The sequence below is a fragment of the Sceloporus undulatus genome, chromosome 1 (assembly GCF_019175285.1).
Source record: "Sceloporus undulatus isolate JIND9_A2432 ecotype Alabama chromosome 1, SceUnd_v1.1, whole genome shotgun sequence".
In the NCBI taxonomy this organism is placed as follows: domain Eukaryota; kingdom Metazoa; phylum Chordata; class Lepidosauria; order Squamata; family Phrynosomatidae; genus Sceloporus; species Sceloporus undulatus.
The window spans coordinates 269,199,950-269,227,325 of NC_056522.1; the positions used below are offsets into that span (position 1 = coordinate 269,199,950).

General features: G+C 41.2%; 1 protein-coding gene across 2 annotated transcripts in view; it reads left to right on the top strand.

The window, feature by feature from the left end:
- Nucleotides 1–15,909: 15,909 nt before the first annotated feature.
- Nucleotides 15,910–27,376, top strand: part of TSPAN32 (tetraspanin 32) — a 60,962-nt gene continuing 49,495 nt past the window's right edge. For both annotated transcript variants that reach the window (XM_042445626.1, XM_042445627.1), the window contains exons 1-3: nucleotides 15,910–15,982; nucleotides 18,800–18,917; nucleotides 20,255–20,352. In XM_042445626.1, the coding sequence (XP_042301560.1) occupies nucleotides 15,917–15,982; nucleotides 18,800–18,917; nucleotides 20,255–20,352 (282 nt within the window). In that variant the 5' untranslated portion in view covers nucleotides 15,910–15,916. The remainder of the gene's footprint in view (nucleotides 15,983–18,799; nucleotides 18,918–20,254; nucleotides 20,353–27,376) is intronic.

Below are 27,376 nucleotides of genomic sequence, written 5' to 3' on the forward strand. Positions count from 1 at the left end.
CAGAGACAGTCTCTGCTGCAGGGTAACTCCCTTACATCCAACTAACAGGCAAGCACAGAGTCTAGAAGGCAGCCTACTCTTTCTAGTACATTCTATTACCCATTATACAAACATAACCATTACTACTTTTAATCTATTAATATTCATCCTAACCCTTAACCTATAACCCTCATGACAGAAAAACCCAAATGAATAAATGAAGAAGGGGAGTTCTAACACCTAGATCCCTTTCACATATTATTGGCCTGTTTACAGACTGCCAAATAAAAGCTGCTTCGGGTCTCTTTGAGGTATGCTATTTTAAATGATGCATGGGTCCTAGATCGTGGCATGCAAAGCCACACTCAGTTCCTAAGCACTGGAGTGCAGCTTTGGTGCAGCTTCCGGATTCTTAGGATGCATGCATCATTTAAACAGCAACCTCAAAGAGACCTGAAGACAGCATTATTTTGGCAATCTGTAAACAGCCATAGTCTTGTTCAGCCAGGTGTCCCCCATCTATATCTGTGCATTTTATTTTTCCGCCCTAGTGTAGTGCCTTACATTCTCCATGTTGAATTTCATTTGTTAGATTGGCCCAGTTTTCTAGTCTATTCAGGTCATTTTGAATTTGATCCTGTCCTCTGGGGTATTAGCTATTCCTCCTAATTTGGTGCATCTGCAATTTGATAAGTATCCCCCAATTCTGTCATCCAAGTCATTGATAAAGATGTTAGATGTTGAATAGCACTGGGCCCGGGACAGAGCCCTGTGGGACCCCACTGGTCACTTCTCTCCAGGATGAAAAGGAGCCATTGTTGAGCACCCTTTGGGTTCGGCCAGTCAACCAGTTACAAATCCATGTAACAGTTACCCTGTCTAGCCCACATTCTAGAAGCTTGTTTGCAAGAATGTCATTGGGAACTTTGTCAAAGACCTTACTGAAATCTCAGCAGTCCTAGACCGTATAGGCAACATTGCTGCAGGCTGGTATTTGTAGCTCAGTAATATCCAGAGTGCTGCATGATACCAGCTCCTGGTTTGTATCATTCTTGATGTGTGTGTGTGTACTCACACATGTGCCTTCAAGTCATCTGTTGGCTTATGGTGAGCTCATGAATTTCTTAGGCAAGAAGTATTCAGAGGTAGTTTGGCAGTCTCTTCCTCATAAATATAGCCTACAGCACCTGGTAGTCATTGGCAGTTGCCACATGGCATCCTGAAAAGTGAGGAGGGCAGTGGTCTGGCTGGAGGGGGGCAAGGCAGTTCCCCCACACACCAAGCTTATTAATACCACTGCCAAGTGTGTCAGCATCTTTTAAATGTTTGGGGAATACCTTAGCTCAAAGGAGACTTGCAAGAAGTTGCATAACACGAGGATCAAGGATCATTTCCCCCTATGTATACCAGTACTAATTGTGAGAACTCCCGTTTTAATGAGCAAAGAAGGTTTTATTTTAGAAATAGGCAAGACAGCACACAAACCCACGGTACCAATTCAATATAAGACACTATACTAGGCTAACTGAAACAGAGGTATGGAAACTGGATAGAGAGGATTATATTTTCAGTCCATGGAAAGTGGGGGATGGCTCAGACAGCATCTGAGGGCAATAGAGCAAATCAAGAAGACTCTCTGTGTGAGATTTAAGGGCAATCTGCAATCCCACATTAGAGAGACGTGAAGAAGAGAGACCAATTAAAGCTGGTTTTTTTGTGAGACGTTTGTACCAGCTGCTTACATTATTGTCCTGGGGCAGGTATGCAAGCAAACCTGAACCAACCCCAAAGCCACCAACTTGCAGCCAGAGCTTTAGAGTATTCCACCAGGCCCTTGTTGAGAGAGGGCTTTGGCTTGTCTTCAATAATAACACCTGATTACTAACCTCAAGTGATATTTGGGGATATCTTGCCGTGTAACAAAGACCTGATGGTCTTCGCACAGAACCAGCAATGTTATCCTGCAATGACCAATGACTTTAATTTTGGATTAACAAAACAGATTGGATAACCCCAAGGTAGATGGATAAGGAAATTGGCTGGGGACATGGTATGGGTTAGATAGGAGAGACTGGCTTATTCACCTTGGTGCAATGAGACCACCTTTGTCTCTTGTTGCAAAGGATATTCAGAAAATCTGGGGGAGGATGGAGTAATCAGCACACCCATTTCATGTGTTTAAGGACTACTTAGGTCCTCCACATGTCTTTGGGTCTACATTCCTTTCTCATGGAAAATTTCTCCATGTTTCACAGGTCATCATGACCTCTTAAATAATACCTGGCTCTAGATATCAAAATATGAAGAACCCCATATACAGTGCAGAGATGCATGATGTGCTAGCAGATCCTCCTTTGCTTCTCAGATCAGATGGGATCTGGTTTCTTTAGGAGTTTTAAGCCCCCTCCCCATCCATGGTTTCCTAACACAAGAAAGGAAGTTCTTAGCAGGGAAGAGGGACATTTTTTGAGCCACTACATGGTCGTATAGTGAGCTATTCTGCTGAATTTAGTTATTATCAGGACCTAAATGAATATCTGCCAGTTTTGTTTGATTGACGCCACAAACAAGAATTCCACATTTTGGATTATGTTATATGCAACCATGTTCAATGACATAAATCCCCAGAAAGACTTCCATTTTCATTTTCTTAATTTAGAAATATAGCAGTATTTTTTACTCAGAAGTGTAAATTACTATAGTGAAGGAAATATTTACATGTGCATTCATTTATAAACCTTATGATTACAAATCATAATAAGAAACAGGTATAAATTGTTCCTGTGTTTTATCATATTTGTCACAGGTTACTAAGTAGGCACATGTCTGGAAAAGAACCAACATCAACACAATGTTTCACACAAGGGAGCCCTGATGACACAGTGGTTAAATCCCAGTACTGCAACCAGTATTGCAACTACAAGGTCGTGAGTTCGATCCCAGGCAGGGCTCCAGGTCAACTCAGCCTTGCATCCTTCCATAGGCCCTTAAAATGAGTACCCAGCTTGTTGGGGGCAACTAGCTTGCACATTGTAAACCGCTTAGGGAATATTAGTTCACTGATAAGCAGTATGGAAATTTACTTGTTATTGCTATTGTTGTAAAGTTTCAAGGCTTGCCACACCATCTTGCAAAATGCACTGCCATTGTGCCCATGCCCCCACCCACATGGGTACACTTTGAAAACTCATAGTTTTCAAAGTAAGGTCTCATAGCTCCATAGTTCCCTTGCAGGAGAGTCTCATGGAGGAGAAACAGTTAGTTCTGCTCAACTGACTTGTTTCTTTCTTTAGATCCCTTATTATTCCCATTACCATTTTTGAGACCGACTAGATTACTGCACTACACTCTTATAGTACTGCTATTCCACTTTAACTGCTCTGGCTGCCTCCTGTTGCATTCTGGAACTTGCAGTTTAGGGAGGGAGCATTTCTCAACCAGAGAGCTCTTAGGCTTCACTTAACTAGAAACCTTACAATGCAACAGGAGGCAGCCAGATCAGTTAAAGTGGAATAGCAGCACTATAAGAGTATAGTGTGGTAATGTGGCCAATATAATGTAGTTTGCAAAATGCCAAGGTGTATCAATCTCCAAGCCAGTGCTCTGTTCAGTGGAACATAATGGCACCTCACATGAGCAGCTGTTGAAAACTAAGGAGATTAGCACACTGGCTTTTATTCCCAAACTAAGCTCAGGGACAGTTTCTATCACACAGCTCTGTCCCCTGGCATTACTCATCCTGTACTCAACCAAGCTTCTGCCGGACCTTTTAAAGAACGGGCGTTTCTGTTCTTTAAAAGCATTTCATCCTTTCATTTTATGAAGCAATTGCTTAAGGAAATAATACTGTATATCTCAGTCGCAAATAGAAACAAAGTACTACATGTGGAAAGGCACAACAAAATGTTCAAAACAAATGTTTCACTTTTATATTTTATTCATTGTATTTTGTTTTCAATAAAAATTAACATGATCGTTATTACTAATTAACTTTATTTATATTTGTCCTAGCACAAACTGCACTGCTGCTACTTACTGGTTATAACACATCCATACTTACAACAAATTAGTAACAAGCACATTCAACACATATTTGTTTCTGGGGTGAGGGGGAATGTAGCAATACCGAAATAACAGCCTTTTATAAGCACTTGATGAGTCAGAAAAAAGAAGGCTTGGGAAAATAAGTTTTTGCATGGTGGCAAATTATATTCTATCACCTATGCAGATATATACCTTTCCTTAGAATTTACAGAGAACCCAGGGGCCATGTAGTCCAAACCCCTGCCAGTGCATGATCTACCACTAAAGCACCCCTGTGTTTTTTTCTTTTTCTTCCTCCACACATTGCTATCATCATAGTGCTTGTTGAACCTGTAAAGTAGTTTTCCTGTTTCCTATTGCTTTTTGTACTAGGTCCCTGTACATTGATTTTAATTTTTAGAAAAACAGAATAAATTGCACAAAGAGAGCACTATTTTTGCTTACAGAGATGAGCTGTGATTGGTGTCAAGTATAAATACTGTATTATTTTATTTAATTATTTACTTAATCTTCTTCATCACATACAGGAATAAAATGGAGAAGATGAAGATGAAGATGAAAGCTGGCATAAATATCCCAAAGGCACCAAATCCCATCTGATCTTGGAAGCTAAGCATGGTTGGCCCTGGTTAGTATTTGGATGGGATACTGACAATGAATATCAGGTGATGTAGATTATATTTCAGAAGAAGGAACTAGCTAAACGATCTCTGACTATTCCTTGCCTAAGAAAATCCTATGAAATTTATGGGGTAGCTATATGTCAACAGGCAACTTGAACGTACATATACACAGAGAGATGAAAATCAGAAAGTAAAGAAGGAGAAGGAAAAGAAGGAGGAAAAGGAAAGAAACACAGAAAAAATGAATCTGAAGGTTCCAGTACATCTGAAAGGTGGATGGTTGATATAATAATAATAGCTGCAGCAGCAACAAAATAATTATTGCAGAGTTCCTTTAGAGCAAGCAGAATGTCAGGATAAACAGGATGCTGAATGAGGAGTAGCACTGGCACCCTTCTAGTCCATTTTGCAGAGGCTTTGCAGATTTAGAAAAACTAGTAAAGTGATAGGGTTGTCTTAGGTTGCCATAAGTTAGAAATGACTTGAAGGTACACAACAACAACAACAACAACAACAACAAGTAAAGCAGTGTTCCCTTTTTCCCCTCTATAACCAATGAGGAAAGGAAAATTAAACAGTCACTGAAGTTAATTAATGAAAGGTTTTTTGTTTTGTTTTTTCAGTTAATGTATAAAAACCAGTAAAGCTGGGTGCTGATGGCTAATATCAATTTTCTGAAGCTATAGTTCATTGCAAACACTACACTCAAGAAAGACCCAGCCAACGTAAGTGCATGCCTCACTCACCCCTAAGGCCAGTCCTGAGGATCAGTGCTTCATTTCATTCCTATCCTTCTGCTGCTGGATTCACATATCACAAAGGGAGAGAAGAAGATAAGGAAAACATAGCCAGAAGGCAGGGTTATTTGCAGGCAATGATGTTATCTCCTCATCCCAAGAAACCTCCCACAGAGCTTCTTGAAGATGTATTGGTGTAGGTTCCTCCTTCTCTCTTGAGGTGAAACACAAGATTTTACATCAGATTAATTAATCCACAATTACTACACCATCTTCCACAAACTTGACATTTTGTTTTAATTTTAGAAGTATCCTTCACACAGGAATGTGGATAGGGTTCCCAGATTTCAGGGTCTGACCCTGAAAGACCCCCCTTCACAAGTGCTCAGGGAAAGGGGGAAATCTCAGGGTGAAGGTATTGCCTTGAAAAGGTGTGTTTGTATATTTTCTCACTTGTTAGTGGTAGTTTTTTTTAAAAAGTAGTGTACTCTGCAGTTGTGGTTAAGGCTTAATCTATTGTGCTTAATGATATCAACAAGGGTTGCACCTTATAACATTACCTGTATAAGATCATTCTCCCTGTGATAAACAGTCACTGAAGTGTTTATCACTTAGGGGCTGTCCCTAAGACTCAGGTTTTGGCACCTGAAATCTCAAGGCCTGGCACAGTCCTCATCTGGCAACTCTAAGTGTGGAGCAAGGGAACAAGGGAAATTATCAATTCTCAGTTAGTCTAACTGATGAGAAGAAATTTTGCAATTGTTCTTTAAACTCTCAATATAAACTTGGATGTCTGGTAAAACATCACTAAATAATGCAAGAAGCATTATGACCTCAAGTTCTTCATTGGCTTAAATTTTAAAGCAAAACAGAATAAACTGCTGAAGAAAATTCCTTAATATTATGTTTGTGTGTGTGTATGTGCTTTCACAGCACTTGTCAACATCACTTATCAACTTATGGCAACCCCATGAAATATAGCCTACAGCACCTGGCATTCATTGGCAGTCTCCCACCCAAATACTAACCAGGATGTACCCTGCTTAGCTTCCAGGATGAGACAGGACCTGGTGCTTTTAGGATATTTAGACAGTACTGAATAGTGCATCAAGGCATATAGGTTTGTTCATGTGAATTGGACCTAATCAATATGTACAGTAGTTCTATTCTCCCTTTACAAAAAACCAAGGTATTGCATATTCAGAGTGTGGAGAAGGTGGTCAAGGATCAATGCATAGTGCCTATGCATCTCCAGAGTAAAGTTTGAGGAGAAAAAGTGAGAAAGTAGATATGGGATGCTATATAGATTAGGAGGGGATTTCTTCAGAATGGGCTCATTTTCTATTTGAGCCTGAACTTTTCATTTCACGTCTCTGTATAACTACTGAAACAAAGGGGCTCGGCACCATTTTTATCATCAACCTTGTCCCTAAAGTACACATGGGTCCCATTCAGACTGGCATCAGAAATCTGGAAGGAACTGGGCTGATCTGGATGCCCTTCCCCCGAATCTCTCCGTTAGCAAGTGCCCACTACAAAAGAGGGGCATTTTAAATCGAATGCATTCTGTGCCTGCTGTGAAGGTGCCTGCTATCAATCAAGCGATCGTCATGGTGACATTTTTGCAGGGGCATCTGAGGTGTCCTCCCCCCTCCTTTTTTTTAAAGAGCCATGCACAAAATGCCCCAAGTGTCAATTTTTTTAAAACCTCTTTTTTGTGTGTTGTGTGTATGTGTGGGCATTTGGGTCAGATCTGCCCCATCCCCATTTTCAATCCCATGCAAGCTAATGCATCCCCCACTCCTTGCACCTCAGAATGCCTCTTACACATGAAATAATAATAATAATAATAATAATAATAATAATAATAATAATAATTTCCTCACCTCGGAAATGCCAGAAAAGGATGCAATTGCCATGCATTCATTTATTTTATTTTTTTTAAAGCAATTCAGGGCTGCCTCTGAATTCAGTAGCAAAAGCATGTATCATTATCTAATTGACAAGAGCAAAAAATGTAACATTCACATTGTAGGATTGTAACATTTGCATTTGCAACATTTCCCCTTTGCTTGAAGCGAGCAGAGAAACCCCTTGCACAAGCTGCTAGCCCTGCTCTATCTGCCTCAAGGAAAAAAACCATGCGCATATTTGGTCAAAAATAATTTTAAAAAAATATGAAAAGGGGGGGTGCCTGATGTGAGCTCCGTTCGTGCCCTGCCTTTGACCTGACCTGACCTGAACTTTTTCCTCCTGGTAGAGGAGCTTTGCCATTGCCTTCCACTGAGGCTGAGAGAGTGTGACCTGTCAGTTCCAACTAAAGTAGACCCATGGAATCAATTGGGAATAAAATGGAAATGCAGTGCAGGCATTCCTGTAGCATCCTCATATAACACAAATAATAAGAATAATAATAGTCCAGGAGCAAGTAGAACAAGCAAGCACCCAAAAAATAATGCGCATAAATTGTCAAAAGAGGCTGATTTACCTACATCCCCCAGCTTGGACCCACAGCCCCACTTCCCTGGGCAATCCTCCTTCCTTCCTACCCTCTCCTCCCTTTCAGCTTTCTCCACCACCCCCCACCTCCCTCTGACAATAATCCAGGAGCAAGATGAAAGTAGAACAAGCAGCCTGATTTTCCTACATGCCCCAGCGTAGCCCCGCAACCCAATTGCCCCTGGAAATCCTCCTCCTCCTCCTCCTCCTCCTCCTCCTCCTTCCTTCAGACCCTCTCCTTCCTCGGGGATGCCCACTGACCCTTTCCCCCAGCTCCTTCATCCTCCTCCTCCTCCTGCTCCGTTTTAGGATCCCCTCCATGGCTCCCTTCCTCCCACGGCCCCTTTCTCCTCCTCCTCCTCCTCCTCCTCCTCTTCCTCCTCCTCCTCCTTCATCACTTTCTCCACCCCCACCTCTCTCTGACAGCCTTCTGCAGCCCAAAAGTCACCCCTGATTTCCCCCTTTCTCCTGTCACCCTTTGCATCCAGATTCCCCTTTTTTCGGCTCTTTCCTCCTCCTCCTCCTCCTCCTCCTCCCCCCTCCCTTCTGATGATGGGAGGGAATGCTCTGACCTCTGCCAGCCCCCTGACCCTAATCCCTCCCTTATTTGCCCCATCATGATCGAGGGCAAGTTCAAATTTGGCGCAACCCGAGTCTTTTGGGAAAAGACGGATTTTAGCCCAAATCTGGATACCCCGGGGTAAGGGGCATTTCCTTGTGCAAGCCCCGACATGGATTGTGACAGAATCGGGCCCAATATGAACTTCACGTGGAAGAATCGATTTCAAACCTGTTTTTTTTTCCTGTAGTCTGAATGGCCCCATGGTCTCCTAACCATATTTTATATCTAAATAGCAAAGAACTTTCCATCACATGGAACCATTGTGGTTTATAAAGTCTCCATGGCAGGATGCAGTACTTAAGAAGGAAAGATGGTTTGTTTTTCAGATACAGGAGATTAATAAAGTAGAGCTGTCTGCCTTAATGCTACTCCATACAAAGCTACCTTATATTGAGTCAGATCATTGGTCCTTGTAGCTGAGTATTTTGGTTTCAGGATTTTCAGGAATTCATACATTCCTTACCCTCTGCCCCCTTAACTCCTTTGAACTGGAGATCCTTGGGACTGAGCTGTGGACCTTGTGCATGAGGCAAGCTTAATACTATACAAGCTGGGGTGTGTCCAAAGTAAGGTGAGAAAAATGGTTAAAGGTCTGGAAGCCATGCTGTGTGAGTAGTGACTTAGGGAGCTGGGTATGTTTAACCTGAAGAACAGAAGGCTAAGAGGTGATATGATAGCCAAGTTTAACTATTTGAAGGGATATCATCCTGAAGATGGAACAAGTTTGTTTTCTTCATCTCCAGAGAACAGGACCCAGAGCAATGGATTCAAGCTATAGGAAAAGAGATTCCACCTCAACTTTAGGAAGAATATCCTGATGGAAAGAGCTGTTTGACAGTGGAATATGTTACTTCAGAGAGTGGCAGAGTCTCCTTCTTCGGATGTTTCTAAACAGAGGCTGGATACTTTGTCAGAGATACTTTGATTGAGAGTTCCTGCATGGCAGGGGTGGGCTGGATGGCCCTTGTGGTCTCTTCCAACTCTATGATTCAATAATTCTATGATTTTCTATTTACAGAGCAAGCAGACCCACTTACGTAACTATGCTGGATGGAACAAGGTAGGGCCCATCTGCATCTTCACCAGCACTATCCAGCCTGAAGGCTTCTGGCACCTCCACTCCTGCTCATGATGCTGTCCCTACCCTACCCTACCCTACCTACCCTATCCTCAATGCTTCTCTCCTTTCTCTCTCTCTTTGAGGGCCTCCTGGTTCCCATTCCAGTTTCAACTTTCTCCTGTTTCATGGTGGTATCCTGAGGGAGAGCACAGGAAGCAAAGAAGGGCTACACTGCTTGCCTCTAGTTTCCAGCGATTAAGCTGTGCCCCTAAATGACTCAGTGGTTTTGTGAGATTTTGCTAAATGGCAATGTGCTTCCTAATAAGAACTTTAACTTGCATCCATTATCTATGTGGCCAAGTTTCCTGTGAAACTTAACACAAAGAAAGTGGTATGGATTTATTGATCCAACTTTTTTTTTTATTTTATTTATTTATTTATTTATTTTTTGCTGCTGATATCATATCAAGATGTGTATTTGTAAATAATTCTATACTGATAACAGACCACTCTCCCGGGCTTGTTAAAAAATAAAGCACCATCTGACAGACCATTTGCTAACTTGTAGTAGCTACTCTCCTTGATTTCAAGTGTGACTGCTGCCCTCTGCAGGCCTACTGCAGAATGGCGGAGAAGATGTTTGGACTTCTGTTTTATCACACATGAAATTTGAACTACAATCCAAAGCAAATCCGAAGGGAAGGGGAAGCAGAGTCAATTCAAATCCAAGGCAATTAACGTGATTAATTATCTCACATGAAGAGTGGAATTGTGGTCATTCCTGAGGCAAAGCAAAATAAATTATCACACCAGTACATACCATGCAGGTTCACCAATTCGAATTGGCACCCTTGCACATGCTCAGTGGTGCTCTGAATGCATCATGAACCTTTGCACTTCCAGGGTGAAAAAGGGGGCCACTTCCTGGTTCCTGTTTCATGTGAATGCTAGTCTCAAATGAATGATTGTTTCACATTTCTTCCTCCCTTCTATTTTCCCATCCCTGGCAGCCAAATCTAAACAGGTCCTTCGTGTCAGAGCCCCCATCCATTTCAGCTCCATCTACATCTATCCTCCTGTCATTCTTCTTATCCCTGTCAGCCACATCTACATCTATCCTCCGTGTCAGAGCCCCCATCCATTTTTATTAAGGAAACATTGGCGGGTTACAAACCGTCATATAGTACGTGACGAGCGCGTACTAGGGTTAGGAAGGGGCGGTGCTTCCGCACCCCCCTAACCCTAGTACGCGGTCCACACGCACAAATGGTGGCAGCCGTTCCACACGGCCGCCGGCATATTGACATAGTGGACGCTTTGCGTCCGCACGTCGTGCCCCGGAAGTGACGTTGCGAATGCGCCCTTTGGCACTCACAGCGCCTGTTCCGGGGCCTGAGAAGGAGCGTGATTTCCGCGCTCCTTCTCTGCAGCATCCGGGAGCCACGCTGTTTAAAGGCTGCGGTTCCTGGACGCTGCAAGCAGAGGCGGAGACAGACCGCCGCTTCTCGGAGGTCTGTAATCCACCATTATTATTATAATCTTTCACTGCAAAATAATCAGATTAGAAGCTGCAGCTTTACTTGGAAGTAAATCCTTTGGATCTAAAGGAGACCCATTTTGGAGAAGTGCAGAAATGATCAGGTTCCCCTTATTCTCCATGCTCCCTAAGGCCCATTCCGGACAGGCATAAAGTACGCGCTCTGCACGTACTAGGGTGCGGAGCACACACAAAATGGAGGCGCCTGTTCCAAACGGGGCTGCCATGTTGATGTTGCAGATGCATAGCGTCTAGACGTCACGCAGCGGAAGTGATCGCGAGTGTGCGACTAGTGCCTTGCAGCACCACTTCTGGGGCACAAAAAGAAGCACCATTTTGGCGCTTCTTTTCAGCTGCGCCCAGGAATCACGCAGTTTGGCCGCTGTGGTTTCCGGATGCAGCAACCAGCGCCTCCAGCAGACCGCTGCTTTTAGGTGGTCTGTAACGCGTCCAAAATACCACCTCCCTGAATCCAATCCACTCTCCTTCCCTTTGTAACAGTTGCCTTCTCTTAGGTTGCATCTGCACTGGGGAAATAATCCGGTTTGATTCCACTTTAACTGTCCTGGCTCAGTGCTATGGAATTCTGGGAACTGCAGTGTCGTGAGGCATTGAGCCTTCCCTGCCAGAGAGCTCTGGTGCCTCAGCAAACTAATAAATAATTATTATTATATTATTATTATTATTATTATTATTATTATTATTATTATTATTATTCTTTTGAAGTGCCTTGTTCTCCTTTGGGTACCCTGCCTCAAGCCTTGAGGAGAGAGCAGGAAATAAATTATTATTATTAAAGAAATATTATGCAGTCTCCGTTCTTGAAGGAGTAACGGTAGCAAATGGAGCAAAATTGCAGTGCAGCATCATGGGAAATTTGCCAGCTTGGAGGTTTGGGGGGGGAGTGTTCCAGGACAGAAGCAAAGTTGCATTCCACACCGGACCAATTCAGATTGAAATCGCAGTGGGCTTGGAAACAATTTTTGTGAATTGGCTTGTTACTGAATTTACCTACATCAGGAGTCACTTTGGATTGGCTTTGGATCTGGCTCGGAAGTACTCCCCATAGCAAGCAATCACATGTGATAATCTATCATGTTTTAACGTGAATTCACATGGTTGGATCAGGAGTGACTTCGGATTGGAGCTGCAAAACCCGTTGTGTGATATCGTCCTATGGGTGTTAGTAATTTAAACTGAGCAAGTAGCTCATTGATGAGAAAGGTTGGCATGACTTCTAGGGAGGGAAGCCCAGACCAAAAATAGAGAAAGTTGTGAGGGAAGAGAAGTGTAGGCATCTAACTTGAGTGTAATGTTCCTACCCCACACCCTTTACTAATATAACACAAATTTTCACAAAGGCCATTGGGGAGAGAGAAAGAGAGAGCCCAATCAAAATAAAATTGCAGATCATTCTGTAAATAAATAAATAAATAAAGTTAGCTAACTGTGGATAACCAGGTTCAAATCCCCACTCATCCATGGAAGCCCAATGGGTGACCTTGGTCAAATCACACACTCTCAGACTCAGAGAAGGGCAAAGACAAACCACCTCTCAACAAATCTTGCTAAGAAAACCCCATAATACAGTCACCTTAGAGCCACCATAAGTCAGAAACGACTTGAAACTACACATCAGCAACCAAGTGGTAGCTAGCCATTGGCTGTTGCTGAGAGAAAACTTGTTGCTTGTGACAGTCATGATAAACTAGAACTAAGAAGAAAAGAGGGCCAAAAAGAATGCTGGGTTGCTGCCAGATTGTAATAGCCTGAATGAGCATAAGGCTCATTATTTACATTACATTATCTTGCATTATTTACATCATTTTGGCTATTTATAGAAAAAGGAATACTGGTTCTCTGGTTGGGCTTTTAAACTAAAAGAGCAAAATGCAATGCAATTAAAAAACAAAACAGCAGAGGACTATAACAGTGCTAGCCATAAACTCTAACACGCTCAGAAGAAAAGACAGTTCTTTAGCTACCACCAAAAGGATAACACTCCACTGGTCCTCCTTGGTGTTGGTAACCCACAAAGAGGGTGACACAAATGAGAAGGCCCTTTCTCTGTTACCTTCCACTCTTCCTGAAGAGTAGTTTCCAGCCTTTGTAGTCAAGCAGGCAGAATCTTACAGTTGGTTCACACATGTACATATATTGTCATAGTTGTTGTTTCATCACCGAATGACCTGATCATACACATATATAACTTGTGGTGTTTGCTGTTTTCTGAAGGTGAGACAAAAGTTTGGCTGTAGCCGGGGGGGAAATGTTCATGGTTAACTTGTGAGAGAGTGATTAATAGGATGCAGAGGAGAGCCCCTTCAACTTTCTTGGCATATATAAGAAAAGGCAGTTCTTCAAGTATTTCCATCCCAAGCCATTTAGGGCTTTCAGTTTTATCATCATCATCTTGATTTCTACTGGATAAGGCCAAAATGTTGAAAGATTGTGAATACCCAAATTCAATAATGCAAGGTTACTAATGTGCCACACATTAACAGTTCCTTAACATTTTACCACACTTCATTGCTGCAAGAGCCAGCATGGTCTAGTGATTTGAGTGCTGGACTAGGACACTAGGAGACCAGAGGTCAAACCCCTATTTGGTCATGGAAGCCCACTGACCTTAGGGAAATCAGACCCTCTCATCCTCAAAGAGAAGCAAAGGCAACCCCCCCTGAACAAATGTTGCCAAGAAAACCCTGTGATAGCCATAGGGTCACTGTAAGCCAGAAATGACTTGAAGGCACAGAATAATAACAACAATAATGTTGATGCACCTGATGTATAAAAGAGCACATTCTTTTGACTTTGCAGCCCTCTAGTGGTGAAAATAAATTTATACTTTCTAGTTTAGGTTATGACAAGTATGAGCCTTCAAGCCACCTGTTGACTTATGGAGGCCCTATGAATTTCACAGGGTTTTCTTAGGCAAACGCTAGTCAGAGGTGATTTTGCCAGATTTATCCTCTAAAATACTGTAAACTGATTAGAGAGTGCTTAGCACTATAAAGTGGTATAGAAATGTGAATGCTATTGCTATTGCTAAAATAAAGCATACAGCACCTGGTATTCCCTGACAATCTCCCTTCCGGACCTGACCCTGCTTAGCTTCTGAGATTAGATGGGGTCTGGTGCCTTCAGAGTATTTCAGTACTAGATGGGAAATAAACATTAAACAAAGGTTTTTTTTTCCCCTTTCATACTATTTAGCTTATACTTGTAGTACATCTCTACAAAGTTGTGTTTGTGTGTGTGCCATTACACCAGTGTTTTAAACATGGTAAGCTTCCTGTGTGATAATCCTCTAGGTAAAAGGCTGCATGAAACTACAGTGCTACATATAATACAAACTATAGCAGCAAGATTACTTACCAGAGTAACATACACGCAATGCATAACATGGGCCCTAAAGAACTGCACTGGCTGCCAGTTCCCTTCCAATCTGAATCTAATGTTCTGGTGATAATATTCACAATCCTGAACAACTTGGGCCCTTGACACTTAAAGGAGGATCTCTTGCTATATATATGCTGGGGTAGCTTTGTTGGACATTTAGTAATCTTGCTATATATCTTGCTATACAGTATATGTCTGCCTGGAGATTGAGATCTGCTGGGGGTGATGAACAAAGATACAGGGAGAGCTTCCCAGTTGTGGTACCTCAGATGTGGAATGCCCTCCCTTTGGAGACCCAAGTGACATCAGTGCTACTTTCTTTTTGGTGCTAGGTTAAAACATAGCTTTCTATTAATAAATAATAAATAATAAATAAAAATTTTATTTGTATACCGCCCTTCCCATGATCAGGGCGGTGAACAACAATCAAAACAATACAATACATCAACTACACATCAAAGCAAAATTATCAAAAACAACAATACAAATACAATAAAACTATTAAAATCAATATTAAAACCCCATCAGCCAGCTACCCTTACTGTCAGAGGGGGGAGACTAGCTGGAACTTGTGTTTTAATTTAGTTTTAAGCATGTACATGGCTATAAACTAGTTCATCCTTTTAAAGTAATTTTAGCTTATTTGAATTGTTTAATATACCTTTATCTTGTTTAAATTATTTATTGATTTTCATTTGGAATGGTTTATATTGTTTATATTGTTTTACCTGTTTGTCACCAGGAGAGCTCATGATAAAAGATCAGGATAAAAATATTTTTCATAAAATAAAGAAAAGCTGTCTATAAGTTGAAGATTGCTCACTCTGAGCTGGAACAGTGGCAGTTTTCATTTCAGTGGGACTGTGAATCTACTTTAGGCCTGAAGCTGAACTTTTTTATTTTAAAAAAAGCTATCCAAGGTGCTGAAATCTATTTTCCTAACAGATTCAGCACCTTGATAGTGCCTTTAAAGTTAATTTTTAGTCCTCCAAAACCTGGAGCACCCCACTGATGTTAGAACCACCAGCTGTCCCAGGTTTGGAGAAATCTCATTGTGCCAATGTGTCTTGGGCGCCCAGGCATTGACAACAAAATGTTGCCACATGCAGATTTTGTTGTCATGCTTCCATTTTGTAATTAATGTTTATGCCCAAAAATGCTCATGAAACATTGCGGGACAGTGGGGGGGGGGGGGGGCAGGCATATGACAACTTTAAAAATAATAATTCTGGATGGAATAGGAATAGTAAGCCATGAGAAGGTATACCAAGAGACAATTAATAAGCAGGACTACATTTCCCAAGATGCAGTGGTACAAGCTCCAGCTAGAAGCCAACCCCCACCCACCCCAACAGTCTCTTTAGCAACTTCTTCAGCAGCATGATTGCCAGTAAGTGGCAAGAAGAGGAAGCCATGGGACACAGGTCCTGGGTCCGAGCCGTGAAGTGTCAGCTGCTGGCAACCAGCCTCTTCATAATGGTAATGGAGCTGGGAGCTAAGTAGAAACTGTGCTGACTAGACAGATTACTGTAATTTTGATAAAGGTGGCTATTGAATTTTATTAACAAAACTGCTAATTGGATTGAATAATTAAGAGATATAGGGAGTGTCTAGTTAAAAGTGTAGGACATGTGTCTAAGGGTCTTATCACTATTCTGCAGCACTGCCTTTTCTTATCCACAAGCTTGTGGTCTGCCTCTCTAAGAAAGTTGAGGAAAGTCCTTGAGTAATGTAACTTCAGCAGACACTGCAGCCTTAAACCTAAAAAAAAAATTTTTTTTTTAATTTTCAAAGAAGTAGCCAGGTTAGTTTCTTGCAGCATATAAAGCAGGAAGGAAGGGGAGGGGGGAATGTGACAGCATCTTTAAGACTAACTGGTTTTTATTTTCACATGAGGTTTTGTGGCTATAAACCAACTTATTTGCATGCAGTATAACATTTGAAGAAATGAGTTTATAACCACAAAAACCCATGCGAAAATAAAAACCAGCTAGTTTGAACAGCTCTGCTACAACTGTTTAATTTGTTTGCTCAGGGAAAGTATTATTTTAAAATGGATAATATAAATTAAAAGGATTTTTAAAGTGCTGGACAATTGGCCTGTTAAATGGGACATCTACCATGTCATAAGTAGCCTATCAACAGAACTTTGGGTGAGTTTTGAATTTTTTTTTCTGGAAAGCAAAACTTGGCCTTATTTTGACTGGAAATGAAGGTAGATCTTCAAACCCAGCTCAATTGCTTCTTTAGCTTGTGTGTTGTTGTTTTTTATCATTATTGAAAGTTTTTTTTATTATTTTATTAGTGTTGCAAAGTGGGCCATGAGGTCCTATGCTTGCTTCTTAGGGCAGGAAAGGACTTAGCTCTCCCACAAAATGATCTTCTTAGCGAGGCTGTTCAGCACTAGAAGTTAAAGAAATGTAGGGTGTTCAGTTCTGCAGCCAGGTCTCTCTCATCCTCCTCCATCATTTGGCCTATTTGGCTCAGTTTCCCTTCAAAGGTTTGATTCACTTAGAGTAACCATTAGTCGGTTAAGGAGTTTAAGCTTGTATTCACTCTGACTTTTCCTTTCTTTAAAATGGTAGATTGCTGTTTGGAAAATTCTGTCTGCTAGATCAATACATTTACTCTGAGAAAAAATTACTCTTAGTTTCAGCTATAGTACCATTTATGGAATGAGAGTAGGGATGGTCAGCCGTGGGAAAGAAGGGGACCATATTAGCCTCCAAGGAGACCTTGGAGGGTTGGAGCTTCTGCTGCTTTTGACCATCAAAAGAGATCAAAATTATTTTACTCCCAAATGCTTTTTAAACCATTCTCTATGGAGTGTGGGGACATTTTTGTCAATGTTTTGGGGACTTGGGGTAATTTTAGGCGAGTCCTTTTTCTATTCTATTCTCTTCCTATTTTTCAAAAAAGGCCTCTCCTATTTTAAAATAGTCAGAGAGGACTTGGCAAAAATGCTTCCCACATCTCCTAGAGGGTGTTTGGGGCCAAAAGAATTGAAAGAAATTGGTCCCCCCTCCATTATTTTTTTTCGATTTTTTAGGCCCTCGGGGCCACATGCTTTCCACAAGTTGCTCTTTGCTCACCACATTATTAAAGCATAGAGAAGCCACATGTTGTGACACTCATGAGTCCCAGGAAACTTGACAAGTTGTCTCGTATTCTAGGAGTTGTAGTCCAAAGCATCTACAGAGCACTAGATGACAGAAGGCTGGTGTACAATGTCTGAGAAGCTGTACAACATGTACTTTTGTCACTGCAGAACCCATAAAAACCCATAAGAACTGGGCCATTTTGGAAGGTGCATGGCCAACGTTTCTGCCCCAAGTCTCTCTGCAGGCTGCATTAGTCCAAAACAAGCTTTTTTTAAAAAAAAAAATCAAAATTGAAGTGAAAGGAAGTACACTTTTGGTTTTGACATTTGGTGGAGGAATGAGGGTCCTGTATCCTGTTTAAATGCAAAATTGCTGTTCATTCTGGAAAAAAACCCTTTGGGGATTTTTTTCAGTAGATACAGGATGTTTAGACATCCTCCTTTTCCCAGACATGCCCTACATTTCAGCCTTCTGTCCAGGAGGAATTTCAAAATGTCCTCCATTTTGATTAAGAAGCATGAACTTATATATATTAGTGTTTTGGCTTTTATTTGGTAATGCCCTACATTTTTCTTGAATGTCCTACATTTTGTGGTGCTTTGTCCTCTTTTATGGTTATGACATCTGGTCACCCTGCATGGATGGGGAATTGAAAGTGAAGAGTGCAAAACAGCTAGGAGACCATTGGTTTACCCATCTGTGATCTACTTTTCTTACAAAAAGAAATATATATTTATTTTTGCAAAGAAAACTGCCAAGAAATCTGACCTTAGTGATTTGATACTTTTTCACAATAACCAAAGAATAACTAGTAAAACGGATGCATTTTTAAAATGGGGTTAGTTAAAACACCAGTGGATTTTATTACAAAGAGTGTAGTTGCCTCTACTACATATTTTGAATTTTACTATTGGATGTTAGCTTGCAAAGTCTTAATTTATGAACTCAATATAGATTTTAAGATTTCTAATAGTGTAACTCATTTTCCTTAGAATTTTCTAGTGGCCGGTGGCTAAACTATAAAAATTGATCTGAAAGCTTGTTTTAAAACTCTCTCTCTCTCTCTCTCTCTATATATATATATATATATATATATATATATATATAGTTGGCCAAAAGATCATTCATTCCAGCTAATTTCTGATTTGCAGTTCTTCCTGTGTGTTTTAATTCCTTGACTGTCTTCTCTTTTTAGTTGCTTGGATTATCAGTAAGCATATTGACCATTATCACCTACTATGGAAAGCACTTTACTGTCATAAAAGATGTCTCCTTGGAGAAAAATGCCTACTATAGAACTTTTCACAGTGTAGGTAAGTTTTGGGATTTGGGAAAATAAAGCTCTCATATTATACTGCAAAGGTAATCAAAGTACAGTTCTACAGATGATGAAGGACTGCGGTCCTATCATCCCTAACCAAAACAGCCAGTGGTGAACAATGCTGGGAGATACAGTTCACCAGCACTTGGAAGACTCGTGGATTCCCACACATTATAATGGAAAGCTTAAAAAAACTTGCTTAGCTGCTGAGTTAGATATTTATTCAGTTTCATATTTTCTCCTCTTTCTTCATTAGTTATTTAAAATATTCCTAGATGAACTCCTAGGCTTTATGTTCATGAGTTGGGAGGGGTTTGGGTATTCCATGTTTTATCTCACTCAACATTTTTTGTTTTGTTTTCAAGTTTATATAGTTTAATCACACTTTAATCAACTTATATTCCTGTTGATTACTTCATAGATCCAATTTTAACAACTGAAAATCAATTTTAATTGATCAAGGACACACCTTCACAAGTTTCTTCAAGCATATTTCCTTCTAAGGTGTGGAAGACAAGTTAGCAATGCCCTCTTCTTCTAATGATGAAAGCTCTGCAAAGTATAATATATGGGGGGAAACTCCATCCAATATTGAAATGTGTAATATGTTGAGAGGTTTAAGTTTAATCATTAGAAGATGATAATCAGACAAAATTACTTAATCCATAGACAGTCCTGATATTTTTCTGTCTATTGATTAAATTTATTTATAGTTGACCAGCTTTAATAATTTGTATATGTTATAGTTGCCCAACATTAATAGGCCTAAGCTAGGGGGAAGCAAGCTATAAGTAGCTCCACATGGTCTTCAACCTAATTTCATGCATTCCCCAGTCTAATGTCAGAAGCTCTCGCTGTATGATAAATTCTTACCTCTGGTAGGACTTTGGCTGCTGATTCACAGAGAGTTTCCAAGAAAGAAAATAAAAACAATTATAGGCATTGGGTACAAATATGGTACTGGTCCTCAGCACATTCAGGGGGGGGAACCCTGCTTGTCTCCCACATCAGACAGCTTGAGAAGCATTGCTTTACCCAATCTGACTTACGCTGACCATCTTTCCAGTCCTAGACCAATACCTTTAGGGTTGCTGGTGTCATTCACTTTCTGAATGGTCTCTCCTTGGAGAGAAGACAGCTTGGCTTTATTATGGAAGGTCTATGAGGAAATATGGTTCCACTCTAGTTAGAGAGAAGAAGGATTCATGTCATTTTAAATAAAACTAGAAAAATCATACTGCCTACAACAGGCTAGTCATCTTGGAATGGAGTGCTTCTGAAAGTGATAAGATTTTGCATACTTATTTATACGTGATCTCTGCTCCTTAGTTTTATACACTGGGATGTGCCTGAGCCTCATTCTGATGGTTGCTTCTCTACTGAGTATTGTTGCCACAGTGAGAGAACTGGAAAGAGGAATGGCTGTGGTAAGTAGGGATAAAGTTGGTCTTGACTGAAGATTGCTCAGCTGTCAGTGTGGGGATTTCTGAACCGTTTAACCCTCTCAAAAGAAGAATTTCTGCATGTAGGAGTTTTTAGAACATAGTGCTGTGGGGGCTCACTTTATACTGGTAGCCATGTCTAAAGGGATGTTATTTCATAATTATTGAATAAAATATGTCCGACCATGTGCAATTCTTTGAAAACAGTGGTGACAAAAGAATAACGTTCTGGGGTTTATTGACAAACTAAAAACAAACAGTTCACATTCTCCAGGTAGTATCCACCTGAGACTTTTTTAAATCACTCAAATGTGAACTATGGCCCCATACAGACAGGTCAAAATAAAGCTGCTTCGGGTCACTTTGGAAGTATGCTGTTTAAATGATGCATGTGTCCTAAGAATCTGGAAGCCGCGCCAAAGCCACGATTCAGTCCTAAGGACTGGCGAGCAGCTTTGGTGCAGCTTCCAGACTCTTAGGACACATGTATCATTTAAACAGCATACCTCCAAAGTGACCCAAAGCAGCTTTATTTTCACCTGTCTTTATGGGGCCTCTCTGTGTTATTTTTATTCAGTGATTGATTCCCAAAGTGGGCGGTATACCCCCCCCCAGGGTAGTGGAGGTGAGGGAAAGGTGAGGGAAAGGAGTAGTAAGGAGGTGGTGAGGGAAAATGGGGTGGCAGGCAAGCCTTCAGTTAAAGTATTGGTGTGCAAGAAAGACAAGGGGAACCAGTGGCGTTTAGGACCATGGGGATGAGTATTGCATGAAACTCCTTTTGAAGGCCCTGAAAGAACCACCACACAGCCTTATTGTTCATTTTGTGTGGTGGCATCTTGTGCTCTTTGCCTGTCCATGTGAGCTCACACTCTTACCAGTGTCTTTGCCTAGTAGTGGGAAACTCTCATGTAGCTTGGGCACAGGGCATCACTTCTGTGGCTCAGAGCATCACCATTTTGGAACAGACTGGAGCAAAGAGTTAGAGCACATGGTGGTGGGGGAGAAGTGGTGGCAAAAAGGAGATTTCAGATTTGGGACCTTGCTTCAGCTTAGTGAGATTTACTGGGACTTTCATCAGAGAAGAGGTAGCAAAAGAAACTTTTTTGTGTATGGGAGAATGGACACTTGAAGCTGTGTGGGGAAAACATGTCTTCCACTATGAGAGCATTTCTAAAGAGGAGGGTATAAATATAACAACAACAATCTCTCTGGGGAAGGAGTATGTGTGCTCGATTCTTGGAAAGAGTCTTTTGTCTTGGAGCAGCTCCTGTAAAAATCTTTCCCTTTCCTGGTTCACACCAGTCTCCAGTCCAGATCATGCAGCCTCTGTAAACCCCTTACATATGCACTGGCAGTGCCTTTGTCTGCCCAGATAAAGGATTAATAATTCTTCCTCTCTAGGGAGAAGCTTCTCCCTAGCACCTGGTCACCTTGGGAGCAGCAACTGAGTAGCTGGCTGAGCAGCACCCAAGAGGCCTCTTATCCACACTGGCCTTTGCTGCAAGGCTGACATGGTTGGGAGGCTTCTTGGTTGCTGCTCAGCCATCTGCTCAGTTGCTGCTTCCAGGATGACAGGGCACAAAGGGAGCAGCAACTGAGTAGCAAGTGAAACAGTGATTAAGAAGACTCTTGCCTGTGCTGGCCATTGCTGCAAGGCCAGCAGAAGCAAGAAGCTTCCCAGTCACTGCTCAGCCAGCTGATCAGTTGCTGCTCCACGATGACTGAGTGAAAAGGGAGCAGCAACTGAGATTGGCTGTTTTGAGTCTGCAGTAAAACAGTAATATAGATATAAGAAATATGCCAGTGGGAGTACTAGTGTTGTTGCCCAATAAGAAAAGGAGCAGAGGCCAAAAAAGTTTGGGGACCACTATTTTAATTGATTAACTTCCATTGCAGAAGACTAGAAATCAGTCAATGCTGCTCAGTTTTTTAAAAGGCCTAGGCAGTTACAGGATGGTTAGCTTTGGATAAATTACTGCAAATTACTGCAAAGATTGGTCCCATTTCATAGACCTGTTAGAGTTCTTTGAGCATGTCAACAAGTATTTTGATGGAGTGTTCTATGAGGTATTGCATGCTTCAGTAGATGTGGCATGCATTTATATAAAGGTGTTATAATATTGGCAATATTATTTTTACCTCTTTCCTAGTGGTCTGTGGCATGGATGGGGGAATGTGGTTCTCCAGGCATTATTGTACTGCAACATCCAGCATTTCTCACCATAGGCTATGTTGGCCAGGTATGATGGGAACTGCAGTCCAATGACATCTGGAAGGGATGGCTCTAGGCTTCCTCACAGCTATTGCAAACTAAAATGAACTTTTTAAAACCAAGCTATCAGTTGTGACCTCAAGATCTGCCTGCCATGTTATCCTGCACAGTTTAAAAGACAAATGAAAGAAATAGAAATTTTATATATTCAATAATACTTTATATATTCAAATTAATGTATGCTAAACAAATGTATGATACAGACAAGATTGCAAGATTCCTCAAATACTTCCAAATGAGATTATTTTTAAAGTCTAATATTACTGTACGTATTGTTAGACAAGGATTTCACTTTCTAGTTGCTAAAAAAGGCTTCTTTCTTTGAAGGCCTATTAATGTTATCTTATACATTGTTTATACTTTTTAATGTATTGTTCAAATTTTGTGGGACATAAAGGAATTTCTGTACATCGGATGATTGGTTTACAATTTTCTTTTTTGAGGCGTTATTTTATGCTGTTATGAGAATTCCTTTCAGTTTCTTTCACTGTCCCACAGATATAATAAGTGTTTTTTCATTGTGCATAAAACATAACAAACTGCTGTTTGCAACTCTAGCTTTATCAGTATGAATGAGCTGAGTCAGATAAGGGTATTGCCAGTGACATCAGATAACTGAGGGAATGCTTGCTATCCATTTTCACACATACTTAGACAATCTGATATTGGTGGATTTCCCAGATCTCAAGTCCTGGCCCCACTCTTCCTACTACAGGATGAATGGTTTGTGGTTTCTCCTAGTTTATTATTATCTTTCCCAGTTGTATTCTCATTTTTCTCATTCTATCCCAAACGGTGCAGCCACAATATAATGTCCTTTCTTGGTCTGAGGGGCACATGGGTTGCACCATTTTTAGCAAAAAAAGCATGATACAAGTATCTTTCTTCTTCAGCTCTTCTAAGGCAATTGACTTCTTTCTGTTTTAAATCTTAAGTTTGCTTCTCTTTATTTCTCACACTTTTCCTCCTCTCCACTCCTCCAGTGGCACCACTAGGATTGGTGTCACCCAGAGCAGTAACTCATGGTGTCACCCCCATTAACCTCCTCCCATTTCACACTACAATATACAGAATCCCTAGTCATGCTTTTTTGCACTAACGTGACTCATAAATCATAATTCCCATATAGCACTGAATGTAGTGGTAATAGTTCTGACATAAACAACTAGCATATCGTAAGCACAATCTAAATGTATTTACATATACATAGTGAATATTTGGTTAAAATGTGATATTTTTAAATAAGATCTTAAAAGAAAGTATTTTTTAAAAAAATAAAAATTTGAAATTTGATTTTTTTATTTTAAATTTTAAATTTAAATTTTTAAATTTTTAGGGGCCTTTCCTTTCTCCTCCCACTGAGCTTCACCCCACTCCCACCATCTCTTCAAGCATTTTAAAGGGAAGCAGATGAATGCCACAGCCTATTTCTACCAAAAAAGTAGATGTTTGAGGAGCAGTGGTGTCACCCCCCCCCTTAGGGTGTGTTCTGCACCCTCACACACACCTGGTGTGTTCTGCACCCTCACACACCCCTAGTGATGCCACTGCACTCCTCCCCTACATTTCCCAGCTAAACATCTTCTCCTTTCCCTTGTATTCATTTTCTTCTATCTCCCTCTCCCCAACTCTCTTAGTTGAACTTCATGCATAATGCACTACACTTATTGACATCACCAGGAACTGACTCCCTCTCTATATTTATGTGTCTTCAAGTCACCTGTATTTTTCTTCTTCTTTCATTTTAGTTTGTCTAACAGTTTCCCTCAATGGAAACTATATAATCTAACAAGCACACCCTCCTGCCTAAAAAAACCCTTTTACCCTGTCTAGCGAGAGTCTGTAGAATTCTGAAAGTGGCAGCCTGCCTGTTAAACAAATGAGGCTTTCTCTGTTAATTCTTTTATGTACAATAAAGCTACCCCTCATTTCCCAAAGTGTGTCTGAGTAACTAGAACTCAGAATTTCCTGGATCAGGAGGAAATATGCTAGCAAGCTTCCTCTCATAGCTCATTCCAGAGCCTTGGAGCCATTACGTGAACATCCTCCCTGCAGTTTCCTAATCTACCTAGAAACGTGATGGAAGTGACCATGGACCTTTCACACTACAGAACGGTAGCACTCTCATTTCACATTAACTGACATGATTCCAACCTAGAGAATCCTAGGATTCACAGTGTTGCGAAGCAAAGGTGTCATGGGGAGGAGGGGCAGGGTGTGTGGACTGCACCACATGTACACCCCAGGGGATTGTACACCTGTTGGAGCAGTATAACTAGTGGGACTGGCATAGCTGCTAGGGAAGCAAGAAGGAGCAGCATAACCCCCTCAGCCATGGCTGTAACTGGGGGACCAGTGCCTTCCATTCAGAGTCTGGAACAGCTGCTGGCATGTAGCTATGACAGAGTCTGGACAGGCCCTCCAGAAGCCACAACAGCACCTCCCTCAGTAGCAAGCCAGGGGACAGGCAAGCAATGCAAAGGGAGGGGGAGTGTGCCACCATCACCACTACCCTGCAGCCCTTTCTGGGCACCTGCACTGGGTGATACCAGTGGCAGTAATGTCACTGTTGGGAGGGCCATTTGGAATTCCCAGTCAGAGGACTCCTCTGATTCCTCACCAAATTACAAAACCCAAGATTCCATAGAATAGAACCATGGCAGTTGAAGTGGAATCATAGCACTATGAGTATAACAGCTTTTAAACAAAAGTTTAACCAAACAAATCTGTTTGTTTTGAATTAGGGAAGTAGTGAGCTCTATGAGCAGGGAATCTGTTTACCCAGCTTGCCAGCATGTTTCATTATTATTATCTTTCTTTTGAAAGTTTTGAGCTTTGTAACTGAGGGGCCATTCACACTACCATATAGCCCAGTTTCCACCCCAGTTTAAAAGTGGGAAGTTCCCACTGACGTCAGGTTTTTACTCCAGGATCAGGGCTTGCACACCCGATCCAGGGCAAATTCTCCTTAGAGTGGGTTTTCCAAAAGTGGATTATTTCCCGTTTCTTTTTGAAAAAACCAGGGCCAGGCCAATGTGAACTTGGCCCCAGTCATGATTGGGTCATTTAGGGGGAGGGATCATGGTCAGAAGGTGGGCATTGGGCAGAACATGCCTCCCCTCTGGCACCAGTCCCTTCAGCATTTTACAGAACCATGCACATGCTGAGGGTGCTGTACAAATAAATACGCGTGGAATAATCCTGTATCTATATCCAAGTAGGAAAATGTGCTCTCAAAACTCTGATGTTTAAGGATACACCACTAGAGGGTGCCTAGTTCCTAACAAGAAAACAAACCCAAGCTGTGGATGACTGCATTTTCACTGTTGTGTGGTGTTTATAACTTGTTCCCTGCTGCCAGTACTTCAAGAGTTCAATGGTTAATTACATTTTATTCTTTGCTGATATAAATGCATTTTTATTATGAATAGGTAACAAATATAGGTGTGTTTTTGTAACATACGAATTAAAGAAGAAATTTGCCATCGAAAACAATCTTGTAATGGCACTTGCTATATAGGTTGTTGTTGGAATAGAGGAAGATTCCTGGGGTGTTAGACCTTTTTCTGGGGTAGATGAAGTCTGGATCAATTGGGAGTCGGTCTCTTTCAGCAAAGTATGCAAGTGAAGCACTGAATCTCTTGGGTCTCTCTGAGACTACGGGCCCAAACAGACAGGCTAAAATAAAGCTGCTTTGGGTCACTTTGTAGGTATGCTCTTTAAATGACACATGTATCTTAAGAGGCCGGAAGCTGCGCTTCAATCCTTAGCACTGGAGCATGGCTTTGGTGTGGCTTCCAGCTTCTTAGGATGCATGCATCATTTAAACAGCATACCTCCAAAGTGGCCCAAAGCAGCTTTATTTTGGCCTGTCTGTTCAGGCCCTACCTTCAGCAAAATAATGCAAATGGGCAGTATGCTAATTAATTAAAAGACTTTACTAGTTACATTGAAATGTACATTAATAACATACTGTATATACATGCATTGCCTAAGTCTTGGCTATCTAAAGGAAAATTTCAGGTAAAGGAGCAGCTCAGTAGATCTGACATTCACCATCTTGACAAAGGAAGGGTGCATCTACACTATAGAAATAATGTAGTTTGACACCACTTTAACTACCATGGCTCCATCCTACAGAATCCTGGGATTTATACTTTGGTGAGGCCCCAGCACTCTTTGGCAAAGAAGGCTAAAGACCTTATAAAACTACAAATCCCAGAATTGCATGAGATGAAGCTACAGCCCTTGAAGTGGCATCAAACTGCATTATTTTTACAGTGCAGCTGCATTTGGCTTTGTAGATTCAGAAGAGAGAGGTGAAGACAGGGAGGAAACTTAGATGGCCACAGATACCTGTAAGTTTCTAAGATCACAAGGTCTCAGTGCTTAGAAACATGCACACACAGATGACCATGCATTACAAATGGCTATTAAGCAAATATGGAAAGTTCTACAGATTGGATGCATAGTGTAGAGGCATGCAGGAAAACCCTATACACCCTAAAGCTCCTAGTACCCTAATGGTAAATGGAAAAAGGGGTAGAGAGAAACTGCTTCACTGAGCAGAATTTTCTAATAGTTTCAGTGCATCATATATACATAGGAGCATAAGAATTACTTCCACATCTACAACACTGAATTTAAGTTGGACCCAGAATATCTACTTCTGTGTTTATTAAAAGAAGCTCACCAACTAAACTCTATACAAGTGTCAGAATGGTTGCTCTTGTTCTG